A 13,359-nucleotide genomic window follows, 5' to 3' on the forward strand; every position below is an offset into this window, starting at 1 on the left:
GGCGGGTCTAGGCGTGTGGGCGGGGCTATCCCCTCGGTGGGCGGAACTATCTGGGATGGGCGGGGTTGGAGTGGGTAGGCAGGGCTTTGCGTGGGGCGGGGCTGTGGGCGGGGCTACAAGGGATGGGTGCGGCTGTTTGCCGGACGAAACCACACGCGGTGGGCGTGGCTTTATGAAAGTGGGCGTGGCCATGTGGCGGGCGGGGCTTTGTGCAGTGGGCGGGGCTACGCGCAACGAGAGTATCTGTGGTGGGCGGGGCTTCACGCCGTAGGCGGGGCCAAAGCGTGGTAGGCGGGGATTGTTTGATGGGCGGGTCCGTGTGGCGGACGCAGGGCTGGACGGGGCTTTCAGTGATAGGCGGGGCTTCCCTCAGTGGGCGGGGCTTCCCTCAGTGGGCGGGGCGCGCGCCGTACGCACGGCGGGAAGCGGTGGTGACGCCGTGCGTGGCGGCGGCGTGTGTGACGCAGTTGCCCATGGTAACCCCGGGCCGCGCCGAGGATGGTGAGCGGGGCCGGGGGTGTGGGGCCTGGGGATGTCCAGCCCGGCTTACCGGCCGGCGCCCTGTAGGGTCTGGGCTCCCCCCGCCGTGTCCGGTGGGCTTGGGGTGCTCGGCTGGAGGGAGCGCAGGGCCTTCGGCAGCGGGCCCTGGCAGGGCTGGGAGCGGAGCGGAGCCTGGGTGGCAGGAGCCCAGCCCCGGGACTGGGAGGCTGGGGGGACCCGGAGGGCGGGGTGAGTCGGGTCCCGGCTTGAGGGGTCCGTGCGGTCCCTTTGCTGAGTGGGATGGGTTCGCTTGAAGTTGATTGAACCAAGGAGTGGAGGAAGTGAGGTAGGGCTGGAGGCTGGAGAGCGGGATGGTAGAGGTCCCCTTGGCCTGGGTAGGAAAAGAGCAATGGAGGAGCCTGCTGAGGATGGAGGACAGCGTTGAGGTATTCACTGTGGGGAGTCTGCAGGCATCTGTGTCTGTGAAGGGACACTGGACCATCCAGCCAAGGTGGGAGGGGCCGTCCTGGAGCTTGGATCCTGGCTACAGGAGTTGGGGGAGCTGTGGGAGAGCTTGCTGAAGTGGAAGGGCCAGTTGCTGATAAACAGCCATGGAAGAGGAGCTCAGTCATGGCAGAGGAAGCTTGGATGAAGAGGTTGGGTGTTCAGGGATGGACAGGACTGAGGTGCAGTGCTCGGAGGCTGAAGGAAACTTGCCAGTTGGGTGGGATGCACAGTCTGGTGAGTCACTGGGAAAACCCAGTCAGTGTTGGTTGGCTGAGATAGTTTGCTGGGATGTTGTGTGCTCTGAGGGCTTCTGCCAGTGGCCAGAATAGATAAGAATACACTGTGGGAAGGGCTGGAAGTGGAGTTTTGATGCTGATGAAAGAAAGGGAGCATCCAGGGAGGAAAGAAGTGTTCAAAGGGAAAAATAAATTGCATGAGAGGGAGGAATGTGAACTAAAGAGAGGAATTGGGATCTTGGGTGCAGCAAAGGGTCTGATTATAGTGGAGGACAGTGCTGGGAGATGAGTGAGGTGGGAAGGCTGTAGTGTAGTCTGAATTGAGATAAGGTTGGATGATGGACTGGGATGTTGGAAACAACTTGGGTTTGGATGTTAGAGTAGTTGAGGTGGGACAAGTGGGACGCTGGCATAGTCAAATGAGGCCTGGATGGAAAGGTCGGGCTTCCAGGTGAGGGGTGATGAGAGAGAGCTGTGGTTGGCAGGGGAGACACCGCTGAGGATGCAGCGTGTGCAGAAAGCACAGCGAGGAGGAAAGAGCTTTCTCAAGACACAGCTGTGTTTTATGCAGGATCCTTCCGGGCACAAGCTGGAGTCATGCAAGTGGGCAGCATGGGAAGAAGCATAAGTGAGAGCAGCAAAGGCAGCTGCTTATTGTCACTGGGTTAATTCTGGCTGCTTCTCTGTGGCCCATCAGGCCACAGAGAAAGAGATAGAGATAAGGTCTGTGAGATCTGCTCTATTTTAGATCAGTTGATGATGGAGCATGTCACACCAGACACCAAAGCCATCACAGGATGGACATCTGCTCTAAAGATGAGGGCAGCTGCCTCCAGCAGCGCAGTGCTTTGTGGGGCACACTTGGCCTGCAGCTGCTGCTGGCCAAATCTGCTCTTCTGTCTTGTGATGTCCCGATAAGCTGATGCAGTGTGGGATCTGGCTGCTGTTATCCGAGAGCTTTGTGTGTGGAGAGGGTGGACTGGGTGTTTTCCAGTGTTCGTGTTATTTGATATAACATTTTAGTGGCTCTTTTTCTATTTTCCATTTCTGGGAGTTGTTTTTTGAATTGCAGCCTCTTGGTCAGGGTGGGTGGTGTTCTGGGGTGCCTGGTGGACTGACTGGGCTGGGCAGAGGGCTGCAGAACTCTGTACTGGCTCTAAATTGTCAGTGTTCACTAAAACAGAATAACCCTTAGTGGCAGAAGTTCTCAGAAACACCAGCAAATACATCCAAAGCAGCTCTGGCAGCCTTGGGTATGGGTTAACAGTCAGAACTGATCCAGACAGCTTGATGTAATTGTTTCTTGCTTGTCATCCAAGCCCTGGTTGCTGCTGTGAGCATGTTCGTGGGACGTCATGATTGCATTGGGAAGTACTTAAACCCCCTTCAGCGACTGCTTGCTCCAACTCCAGTGATAAGAGAGTTAATGTTGAGGTTTAAATTATTTCAGTGTTCATCCAACTGAATAAGTACAGAGGGGAAGTGTTTCCTTCTGCAGAGCACACCAGCGTTTCTCACAGCTGTGGGGCAGGGTGGTGGAAGGCCATAGGTGGAGCATGGAGGGAAAGATGAGCTATAAAATTGCATGCCACGAGGGACGCAAAGCACTGGAGTCTTTGGCACTGTTAAGCAGCATCTGTGGTGGATGTGCAACAAGGGCAAAGGAAGGCTGCTACATGAAAGGATACACAGCTTTCCAAAGTTTAGGCAGTGCTCTGTGAAGCAGAGCTTGTGGCTTCCTCATCACTGTAATAACAGTCTTTACCAAGCAAGATGGTGTGTTTTGGATAGACAGTGGGGCCGGAGGATGGCCGATGTTTTTCCAGAGCCGTTGCTTGAAGATGACATCATCGTGTTAAAACCAGGGTGGTCAAAGCATGGCCTCATTTTACAGCTGAGGAAACTGAGTCATGACATGCCTAGCTGACACTAGGCAGATCTGGTGGAGAAAATGAAATACCACCACAGCTAAATGTGCAGTTGGGCATCTTCTTCCTGGTCTCGAGCTCACGTTCCCAGTAAAACCGTCATCTGTCACCTGCTACAGGTACTCAGAATTTTTGTTTTGTCCTTCGTTGCTTGGCAGTAAGGCTCTATTTAAAATCATCCCATTAATGAAAAAAAGCTTTCAAGGGTTTTAATGGTGCCTCACCACTTTAGTTTCCCAGTACAGTTCCATGTAACCGTTTTGGTTTATTTTACTGATTGCTGAGATGTTGAAATAAGAAACTACCTGCAGATAGGAGAGTATGCCAGCAGCTGGCCAGAACTTTCGAGTTCTGAAACTAGACAAAGACTGCTGACATTGTGTGGTGCCAGGCATCATGTCTTCTCTGTGCAGGGCATAACACTTCCTTCGTACTTGCTGAAACCAGAGGAGTTTGATTTTAATTACTGAAGGAGAGTTCATGCTGGTAGTGGCTGATACACCGAACCCGAAAGTGCTGTGTGACTTCTTTGACAGAAAACTGTTAGTCCGTTTGAGCTGGAAAAACTCTGTAGGTGACTCGACTCCATTAAATTTTGGATTTCAGTGCAGGAGAGAAAGTCTGCATTGAATGACACCATATGGTGGAGACAAGCAGCAAGCAAATGATTTTTTGGGAGTTTTGCCAGAGTCAGAAGTATTGAATAAACTGTGCTCAATAGATTAATTTACTTCAGTTGTATTTTGAGAAAGACTGGGTGATTTTATGACCATTAGTGTCATTTGCAGTTCTGCAGATGAAGATAAAGGTAATCAAACGTCATTCTTCAGGGCACCAGCTAATCAGTGCAGTTGTCAGGAAGGACTCCCCTCCTCCAGCTCCATGTGTGCAGGATTGCACCCTGGACGACAAATGTAGCCTCAAATATCCACTGCTGAAGGCTGGGTGTTTGGCTTGGCTAAGCCCCTCATTCTCCCTCATCTCAGTTTCTCCTGTGTGACTTTCTGAAACCATCACATGCCCTCTCTATCTTTAACTTACTCTTTAGAAACAGTAAACTGCTACTGTATTGCTTAATTAAAAGTAGATGTGGACCAGAGCTGCGGTAGGTGCTGTACAGGCAGAACACAGAGGTGTTTCCTGTGCCGTGGAAGTACGGTCTGCCTGAGCTGAGAGATAACTAAGCGATACGAGTCAGGAGAGCCGAAGACATGTTTGAACTTGGCATGTTTGCCACCCAAACCTCATCAAGGATTGTAGGCGTGGCAGAGAAAGAATTAGCTGGAGAATTGTGGAGTGATTTTAGGGATACTTTGAGAAGTTTCTCCCATTGTTGTAGGTAGGGTGCTAAGGTTTCAGAACAGAGCTCAGCCGTGCTGGGGAGCTGAGCCACAGGGAGGCAGGAACCATCACCTCCATGGCAAACATGCTTGGCTGGGAAGGACCTTGAGGGTGAAGACAAGTGACTTGTGATTGCAGCATGGGGTGCAGGGCATCCATGCAGGGATGTTGAGATGGGGCAGATGTGGTCGCAGCAGCACGCTGAGGTGCTGAGCTTTGTGGCTGTATTGTATCTTGGTGAATTGATTTGATTCTAGCTAAATATCCACATCTAGTAGATAAGCAATTGATGTTGACTGAAGGTGGTTTTATTGTAAATTCATTATCTGAGCTTTGTGGCTAATAAAGTTAAACAAAATACATTTGCTTCTTTTTCCTAATAGGAATCAACTGTGCTCTGCAGCGGCTTGTGGGCCATGCTTTATCCATGCCCTGTGTATCCAGCCCTGAGTACAAGGGGAAATTGTTCTTCCATTGTGGCTTTATATTGCCAATCTGATATAATATTTAAACAGATTATTTCAATGCTCTGTTTGTCCCAAACCAATTTTTGCTTTGGCCTATAAAGTGAATCTTCCTTTCAGCGGCTTCTGTGGTACAGGATGTAGTTACATGCATCAACTAGTTCAAAAGACCCATATACAGCATGGATTTAAAGCTGAATAAACCCACAAAACCCTTAGCTAGGACTATAAATGTCACTGTATTTTTATATATGTCTGGGTTGCTGGTTTGTTCTTTTTTTTTTTTTTTAAGAGAATAGGATTGCTGCATGTAGCTACAGCTGAAAATCCTTTGATAATTCAGTGCATATTTTAAACCTAGCAATGATAAACTTTCATAAAACCACTCATCCCTGTTTTCTGAAGGATGCTAATAAGATGGTTGGCGTTGCTTTCATGCTTGATATGTTTATGAGTGCTCTTGCCCGTTTAGTTGCATCTCTGAATTTAATGTCCCACTCTGATTTCATAGTAATTGTCAGGAGTCTTTATTTCTTTTTGTGTGTGCCTACTCACTGTCTGGAAAATGCAGTCTCCTCATTGCTGACCCCATCAGTCTGTCTCCTCATGGTGCTTGCAAAGAAAACCCTCTCCACCAAGGACAAAGATGTTTTTAAACAAGCTGATCTGATATAAAACATCGTTTGCTTAACCCAGAGGTGACCAAGAAGCAGTTGCTGACTGACTGTGCCCAGCCTTGAGCAGCTGTGCATGGCTGCCCTTCTCAAAGGCTGCACGTGCTGCCACGCTGTGCTGTTCATTATCTGAACAGCATCTGCAGTTCCCTTCTCTATTACAGATGCCGCAGTCTGCTTAGTTTTGTGCAAATGACACACTGCCCTTATACTCCTGTGAGTGGTCTTGTGCACGCAGGTAACGTTTCTACTGTCCTGCTTGAGATCTGTCCTGCTCCTTGCTCTGGACACCCCGGTGGGGGAGTACCACTGGCCTGCCTGCCGTGCAGGCATCCTCCCCCCTCACTGGACGTTAAGTCCCAGCATCAAGACATTTGGTCACTGTCCTGCTTCAAAGGCCTGCTCCTCTCCTCTTGCCTCTGAGCATCCTCTTTGCACCAAATTTTCCTGTTTCATGGCTTTCTACCTGATGCTTTCTGTCAATAACAAAGGGTTACTTTCTGACTCTCACCAGCCCAAGTTAGTTTCAGTGTTGTGTTTGTGAGCAGAGAAGCACTTTTCCATCAGTGTGTGCGCAGCGAGGATTGCTTGTCCCACATAGTGGTGGTGTGCAGCACAGAACACAACTGAGTTGTTTTTTCCAGTCTGCTAAGCTGTCAGGAACTACTTTCTCTCCTCCTGGCCACTGTGTTCCTAAGACCTACGTGGAGAAAACTGAAAAAAGTTAGAAACCCATCTGTGTGGCTTTCCTTAATCTTAAATCTTCACTAACTATGGGGAGAATTCTAGGTGCAAGTTTGGAATAATATTTAGAAAACAGCAACAATCTTAGTAACCAGTGCTGTTATTTGGCTCTTAAATTAAGTTGTGTACACAGACCATGTAACCTATGCTGGCAGCAACTGAAATAAAGTCCACTTCTCTATGTTGGCTTGCTTGTCTTCTAGCCTTTTAAATCAGCTTACTATATACCTTAGAGAATACTTTTATTTCTATATATATCCTCACTTCTATTGGCTACCCCAGATAATCCTGTGATCAGCCGTGCAGCAGTGTCACTTGAGTAGAATATGGAACGATGCTGATCGTTTGCTCGTAGGCTGTAGTACTAGCCCAGAAATAGCGTCTGTCTATAATGGGAGAAGCTCTATTAACATTTACCACTGTTCCTCTTCCCGACCCCTGAGAATTGCTCCCTGGTAGATAAGCAATACTTTGTAATACGTTTCTTTGCACTTGGTATTTTGGAGTTGAGTTCTGAAATATAAAGGCTCCTAATCCTGATCTGCTCTGGGATGCACTGCTCCGCTCTTAGCAAGTGGTGCTGTGAATAGGATTAGTGTTTGAACAGCTGCTTTTTTTAACCGTGAGCAATAAACTAAAATAATAAGGCATGATTCAGAGCGTGCTGAAGGCAGCAGTAGTCTTTGGCTGATGTGGGCTGGCTTTGGGTCAGGCTATAAGAATTGGAAATCCAGTGTTTCCCTGGAAAGGAGGGAGAATGTGCGAATTTTAGAGTTCCTGCTCCTGTGGGGCATGTTCACACAGAGCTGAAATCATGGATTTACAAGCCAACAAACGCAACTGTAAATTTGACTGCAGGTGAAAAGAAAATGTCTGTTGCTAGTTATGCAGTTATACTTGTGGTTTTAAATGATGTCAAGGGCACTTAGGACAGGCATGTAAACAAGTAAGCGCTAGAGGTATTTCTGTTGCCTTCCTCTTCTTTTCCTTCTGATGCGTGAAGTACAGACGGTCATCGAGGCAGAAGGTGGGTTGGGCACCTTGAACGGGGAGCTGTGCTGTTGGGTTGAAGGGCTCACAGCGACCGACTGTACTGAACACATCCCTTCATGTTCATCCGCTACAGGCCCCATGGGCGAGAGCCAGCTGTGAGCATCTGGCCCTCAGGGCTCAGCATGTGATATTACAGGCCTGTGCGCTTCAACTAAAAGTGGTTTGGGGATTTACTGTGCCTGCATGGTGTAAGCATGGCACCTGCTACCAAGCAGACTCTGCTCCTGATTAACTGCTGTTGAGCAGGGCTTGGATTCCCATTTTTTTACCAGCCTGTTTGTGAAACAGGTGATACCCTGAGCCTGCTTATTGAGCTGTAAGACTGCAGCTTTCCTGGTTCTTGCCCGAGTTCGGAATTTCTGAACCTCAGCTTTCCACCATGCTTTTTAAAAGCACAGCAACCGTGGCAATCTGGCAACTTTCTACAGATACCTTCAAACCCAGTAATACTGAGTTCCTTCTCTTTTTCCCTGTTTCTTACACGTCCTTCATGTATTTTGAGCTGTCTGGTAATTAAATGGAAAACTGATAAATTACTTGCAGATCAAAAATGCTTAGAGGGTTGGATCAAATCTCACATGCTTTTGAATCTCAGTGTTTTCACCCTGTGTTATTGAAAGCTTTGGCATCGTGACCTGTAGCACTGTGTCCTTTCTGAAAGGCTCTCTGTCTCAGAGCGATGTGATGAGCAGTTGAAAGCAGTGGTTTCCAAATGGCTGAGCTGGGGCTCTCCAGGAGTCTGCAGAAGGGCACTGTTACAGGCAGGGGACGTGTTGCAGTGGTGACAGTCGCACGGCGCCCTGCAGCTCTTTATTTCGAGGACAGGTTTCTGATTGCTGTGATCTGGAGGGGATCAGGAGCAACCTTCACGGCTCAAATAGTCCTTGGCTCCCAGCAGGAATATTTAGAGGGTGTAGTTCCTCATAGCAACAAAGCACTTCATGACACTTAACTGATTCACCCTTGCAGGTCAACAAGACGCATCGTCTCCATTTTGCAAATGGTGAAACAAAAAAACTTGAGAGACGGGCCCCGTGGGCCCAGGTTTGTGCTGGTATTTGAATTTTGTTCTTGGTTCTGGTGAGCTGAAGAGAAACGCCTCACCATTGCCCTTCAGGACATGGGAATTGTGTGAGAAAGACTGAGCGGGAGTCCTGAGAGCTCCAGAAAGGGCTGTAGGTGTACTCCTCTCCCAGATTTGCTCAGGCAAATGAGTTAGAAGTGCATCTGTGTCCTCAGGCTGGGTCTCAACGTGGTGTGTGCTGTTCAGGCTCTGAGGATCGGTCTCTGCCAAGCCAGGAGGGTGCAGAGCAGCATGGCAATGTGTCCAAGGACACCTAGGCAGTTGTGGACTTGCAGCCTGCTCTGGTGCTCTGAGCTGCAACTGCCCTTCTCTGGTGGGGCAGGGTTGGGCAGTGAGAAGCAGGTGGAAGTGTGGTGATTTGCATCCCTTGGTTATGTGCCAGGATCCAGAGTATTTCTCTAGGCAATTTAGAGAGGTGCAGGTCTCTGAGCGGTGGCACTGACAAAAGCTTGGGTGTGCGGTTGTAGTGTGCGCAGTTGTAAATGAGCTGACCCGCATATTCTGTTTCCTAATCCTGAGTGATACTGTCAGCTCAGAGAGCTGAGCCTGGCTAATGACTGAAATCCACTGTGCTTTTCTTAGCGAGGATGTGTGGTGATCTGAGATAGTTGTTAAGTGCTACATCCTGAGAATCAGAACTGCACGTGCCCCATGGGTCCAGAATGTTTTAGACAGATAAACGCGGTTTGAGATGATAAGGGAGTTACTATGAAAAGAACTGATGTCAGGTACACAGTAACCTGCAGTTAACTAGGAGGGAGATTAAATTAATGGAGTTTTTCCTCAGATAAAGATAATGAAGAGCTCACAAGGACTTGGTTTACAGCTCCTACACATGATATCCGTAGGCACTGTCTTCCTGGCACAGGAAACACCAGACAGCTGTGTGACAAGAACAATGAAGCTGGTGGTGCACCCCACTGAGTGACATTTGTGCTGTCTGAGACCTCGTCGATACTCTCTGAGATGAAGGAAAACTGGGGCAAGGGGGAGGAGCAGAGGAGGAAATGGTTGTAGGGACTCCAGGCAGGGATTCAAGGTGTCCTGGGATCCACTGTCATACAGAACCCATTTCAAGGGAGGAGGGGATGGCATTGTGGGGCCAGAGAGTCAGGGGTGGGGAAATGACAGATACGATCTCTCTTGTGGATTTAGGGTTTATTGTCGATCCTGCGTAAACTGAAAAGCACCCCAGACCAAGAGGTGAGGATCCTCCTCTTGGGACTGGATAATGCAGGCAAGACCACGCTCCTGAAACAGCTGGCATCTGAGGACATCAGCCACATCACACCAACACAGGTGAGGAAGGCCTTTCCCTGCACAAGGCAGATCTTGTAGTCCCACCTGCCTTTTACAAAGCAGAGTATTCCGATAAAAAGGGGGGCAACTGGAGCACCATTAACTTTCTATGTTTTCTGCATAAGAGGAGGCTCCCTGCAGGAGCCAGAGAGTGTCAGGCCAGATCTGTCATGTAGCGTGAAAGTGGGTGAGTGCTCTGGAGTTCTCCAGAAGGCTTTTGGGTTGTGCTTGGGTTGCATGGATGAGACTTTATTCCTGTTGTCCGTCCAAACAGGGAACATGTGTAGGGATGCTGCTGCGTTGGGCAAGCCCCTATCTCCTTGCATCTTTCACCAAGTCAGCTCCAAGGGTCCTGCATATTCCAGCACTCCCTTTTGGATGCCTCTGGTCCCCCTTTTTGAGCCTCGGGTTTGGGAAGAGGGATGTCTCCCATCAGAAGCACTGCAGCATCGCTCCTGTATTGACCAGAGGAGGTTGCTAGAGAGCTGTGGGAGACACTTCCCCCCACCCCGTAGCTGCTCCCAAAGCTCCCAGCCCTGACACCCCAATTCCAAGCTCTAGTCCCCTGGGTGGTGTGGCACAAATTGCCGGTCCACGCCACATCCTGTTTTTCTACTTGAATGCCCTTTCAATTGGTGCTCTAATTGATGAAAACAGACGTGCAGCTGTTGCTCTTTTAAGCCCAGCATTAGCTGTGTCGTGTCAAATTGAGCTGAGAGCTCTGGCTTCATCTTAGCTGGAATTCTCTGCTTAGCTTTCACAAGCTCAGTCCTGCTGTTTTCTCCTTTCAGCACCCTTGTTTTCTACTTTCTCCCACCTCTTCCTGCACCCACCCTGCAGAGCCCTCCCAGGGCACTAACTGCATCACATACCTCTATAGCCATGGCAGTGTCAACCCTTGACCCAAAATACTGGCAAACCGATGGTTTGGCTGCTGTGTTCACTTTTGCCAGCACCTCTCCCACAGCTGATCCATCTTTGTGGCTGCTCAGGCCATCTCACTGCAGGCATGGGATATATAAGCTGTTAATGTCTGCCTATGAACATGATCCAGCCACTCAGGTTTATGCTCTATGTGTCTTTATGTCTGCTCTTTCCAGGGCTTTAACATCAAAAGTGTACAGTCTCAAGGCTTCAAGCTGAACGTATGGGACATAGGCGGACAGAGGAAGATCAGGCCGTACTGGAGAAACTATTTTGAAAACACTGATATCCTTGTGAGTATTGGCTGCAGTTGAATGCTGTGTTCATGCAATGGCTTTCCAAGGTCTCGGCCAGAAATTCAGGAACAAGTAATGTAATGTCCCAGGCCTCAGCAACACCATTGCCATTGTAACAGGAGTTATTCTGAGTGGAATGGCAAGATTGGTTGGGTGCAGTAAGAAAAATACAGTGATGTTTGGAGAAATCATTCAGTTGTATGTTTTTACTTTCACAGGACGGTGCTGGCTATAGCCAGTTCCTTTCCTCTCATCTCAGTCTCCTTGAAATGAAAGAACGTTAATAACTTCTAGCTTGCCCATCTATAGCTCCTTTCACCGGGACTCTGGAGGCCTGTCCTGAGTATAAGTGACTTAAGCCTCACGTGTAGGTCAGTATGGTGCCTTTGTTTTGTAGCTGGGGAAACTGAAGCACACCAGAATTAAATGCTGTGTTTGGCATCAGATAGGAAAGCTTTTGGCGAGAGATGCAGAGACACCCCTTGCCTTTTCCTTTGGTCCTTTAATGATAAGACTGTCATTTAATGTTTTTGACATCCTAGCTGCAATCGTCTTACAATTAGCGTCATATGACTAATTATATTTACAAGGCAGGACCTTTTTGTTTCCATGCCGGAGCACGTTACCCTGGGATCCTCCAAGTGCTGTCCTGACTATTTTCAAAGAGCATGTCTGACATGCAGCTACATGTGCCAGGATGAAGGCAGGCTGGAGGCTCCAGGCCTCTCCCCGCTCCAGGCAGTGTTGCCTGTGGGAGCAGAGAAAAGGCTACTCTAAGCGAGGTCTGCAGGGCTTCTATGGGAAAGCGGTAAGCTCTCTCAGAAAGACGCCTTTCCTCCCTGCTGTCACACACATACTCGTATGTTGAGAGCTTCAGTGCACTTCCACAGAAGTATCAGTGCAACTAGGAACAGACTTCTGCTCCAGGGCTCACGTCAGGGTCCTGAAGGGTCTGGCTGCGCCTGCAGGTTTAGAAAGCATTGTCAAAATGAAGCTGTTACTTAAATGAGACTAATAAGCCCTCAGTAGTCTCTCTTGGAGAATTCCCCCTTTTCAGCCTTAATTTGGAATCTGATGTTTAAGGGTAACCACCACAGCATAATCCTGGTTGGTTGCTTTGGCAAAGAGTGATGGTGAGATATTCCTGGGGGAAAGGTCTAGGTTTGAGAAACTGTTAGGACACACTTAGCATGCTTCTCTGTGGCCATCAAGGAGGCAGACGTGGTGTGGCTGTGAAGTGATGGTGCCCATTGAGCCCAAGCTCTGTGGCTGTGTGTGGTGGGGAGGCAGTAGGTGTGCAGATCAAAGTCAGCTCTGCAAAGCAGCAGCCAGAGGATCTTTGCCTGCTATGACAGGTGCTCAGGCTGCAGAGACTGTGCAACGGCAGAACAGTATCTGGAAGACTCTGCTGGCAAAGGCAACAAGCTGCAGCAGCCTGTGGGCTTCCTCCCTTCCCAGTGTGTGCTGCATGGGAGGTGCAGAAATAAAGATGAATTTGTAAGACTGAAGGAGATAACAGCAATTGTTTTCCCTGCCCTCCTCCCCATCCAAGTTAAAGCAATGTACAGAGAAAATCCTTCTCATATGAGTAAGAAAATGGGTAGATAGAAGCAGAATCAGTTTATGGGAAGCAGTGGTGTGATTTCAACGGGAGTAATTGGTGTGCGTATGGACCTGAGCTGCCCTGCCTGCACTCCATGCTGACACCCAGTCCCATACTGGGAGCTGTTGGCATGTTAGTGCAGTGCTTTGCTATGTCCATACATACCAAAACTGGGATCAAGTATATGCTGTTGACAGACTGTCTCTGTCTCTCTTCTGCCAGCCCTCGTCCCCCATTTTAGCCAGTAATTTTACCCTCTGACAAACCTGGTGCAGGTTGTGCCCATGTAAATTGACCCAACTTATCCCTCATGTTATTTCTTCATTCAGTCCCACCACTTGCAATTTCTGCCAAGCCTACTTACTCCAGATTTTGTTTTGGCCTCTTGCTCAGAGGAGGCACCCAGCTTTACAGGAATTTCTTTTTCAAGCTTCAGTTCTCCACCATGGTGTACGCAATGGCTGTTCAAACTGGCAAACTGTGCTGGTGAGCACCATAGCCAGAAACAGGTTCTTGTGTGGCCCTGGCTATAGAAGGAAGGTGGAGATGAGATATGCTACAGCTCCCAGGACCCTCTGCTTCTGTCTTCTCCTAAACTGTATTGCACAAAGCAGAAAGGGCCCTCTAAAGGGTACTAAAAAGCAGGAAGTGATTGCAAATTCAAATCCATGCAGGTGCTTTTGAATGAGAGCTTGGTCTTGCATCACACACCTGTGATATTTGGAA

At 48.9% G+C, this 13,359-nt stretch overlaps 1 protein-coding gene across 3 annotated transcripts in view; it reads left to right on the forward strand.

The window, feature by feature from the left end:
* The first annotated feature begins 377 nt into the window (after positions 1-377).
* ARL3 (ADP ribosylation factor like GTPase 3) overlaps positions 378-13,359 on the forward strand; it is a 36,514-nt gene continuing 23,532 nt past the window's right edge. For all 3 annotated transcript variants that reach the window (XM_054070813.1, XM_054070814.1, XM_054070816.1), the window contains exons 1-3: positions 378-501; positions 9,667-9,810; positions 10,911-11,027. In XM_054070813.1, coding sequence (XP_053926788.1) covers positions 499-501; positions 9,667-9,810; positions 10,911-11,027 — 264 coding nt within the window. In that variant the 5' untranslated portion in view covers positions 378-498. The remainder of the gene's footprint in view (positions 502-9,666; positions 9,811-10,910; positions 11,028-13,359) is intronic.

Source organism: Cuculus canorus, chromosome 7 (genome assembly GCF_017976375.1).
Source record: "Cuculus canorus isolate bCucCan1 chromosome 7, bCucCan1.pri, whole genome shotgun sequence".
Classification (NCBI taxonomy): Eukaryota; Metazoa; Chordata; class Aves; order Cuculiformes; family Cuculidae; genus Cuculus; species Cuculus canorus.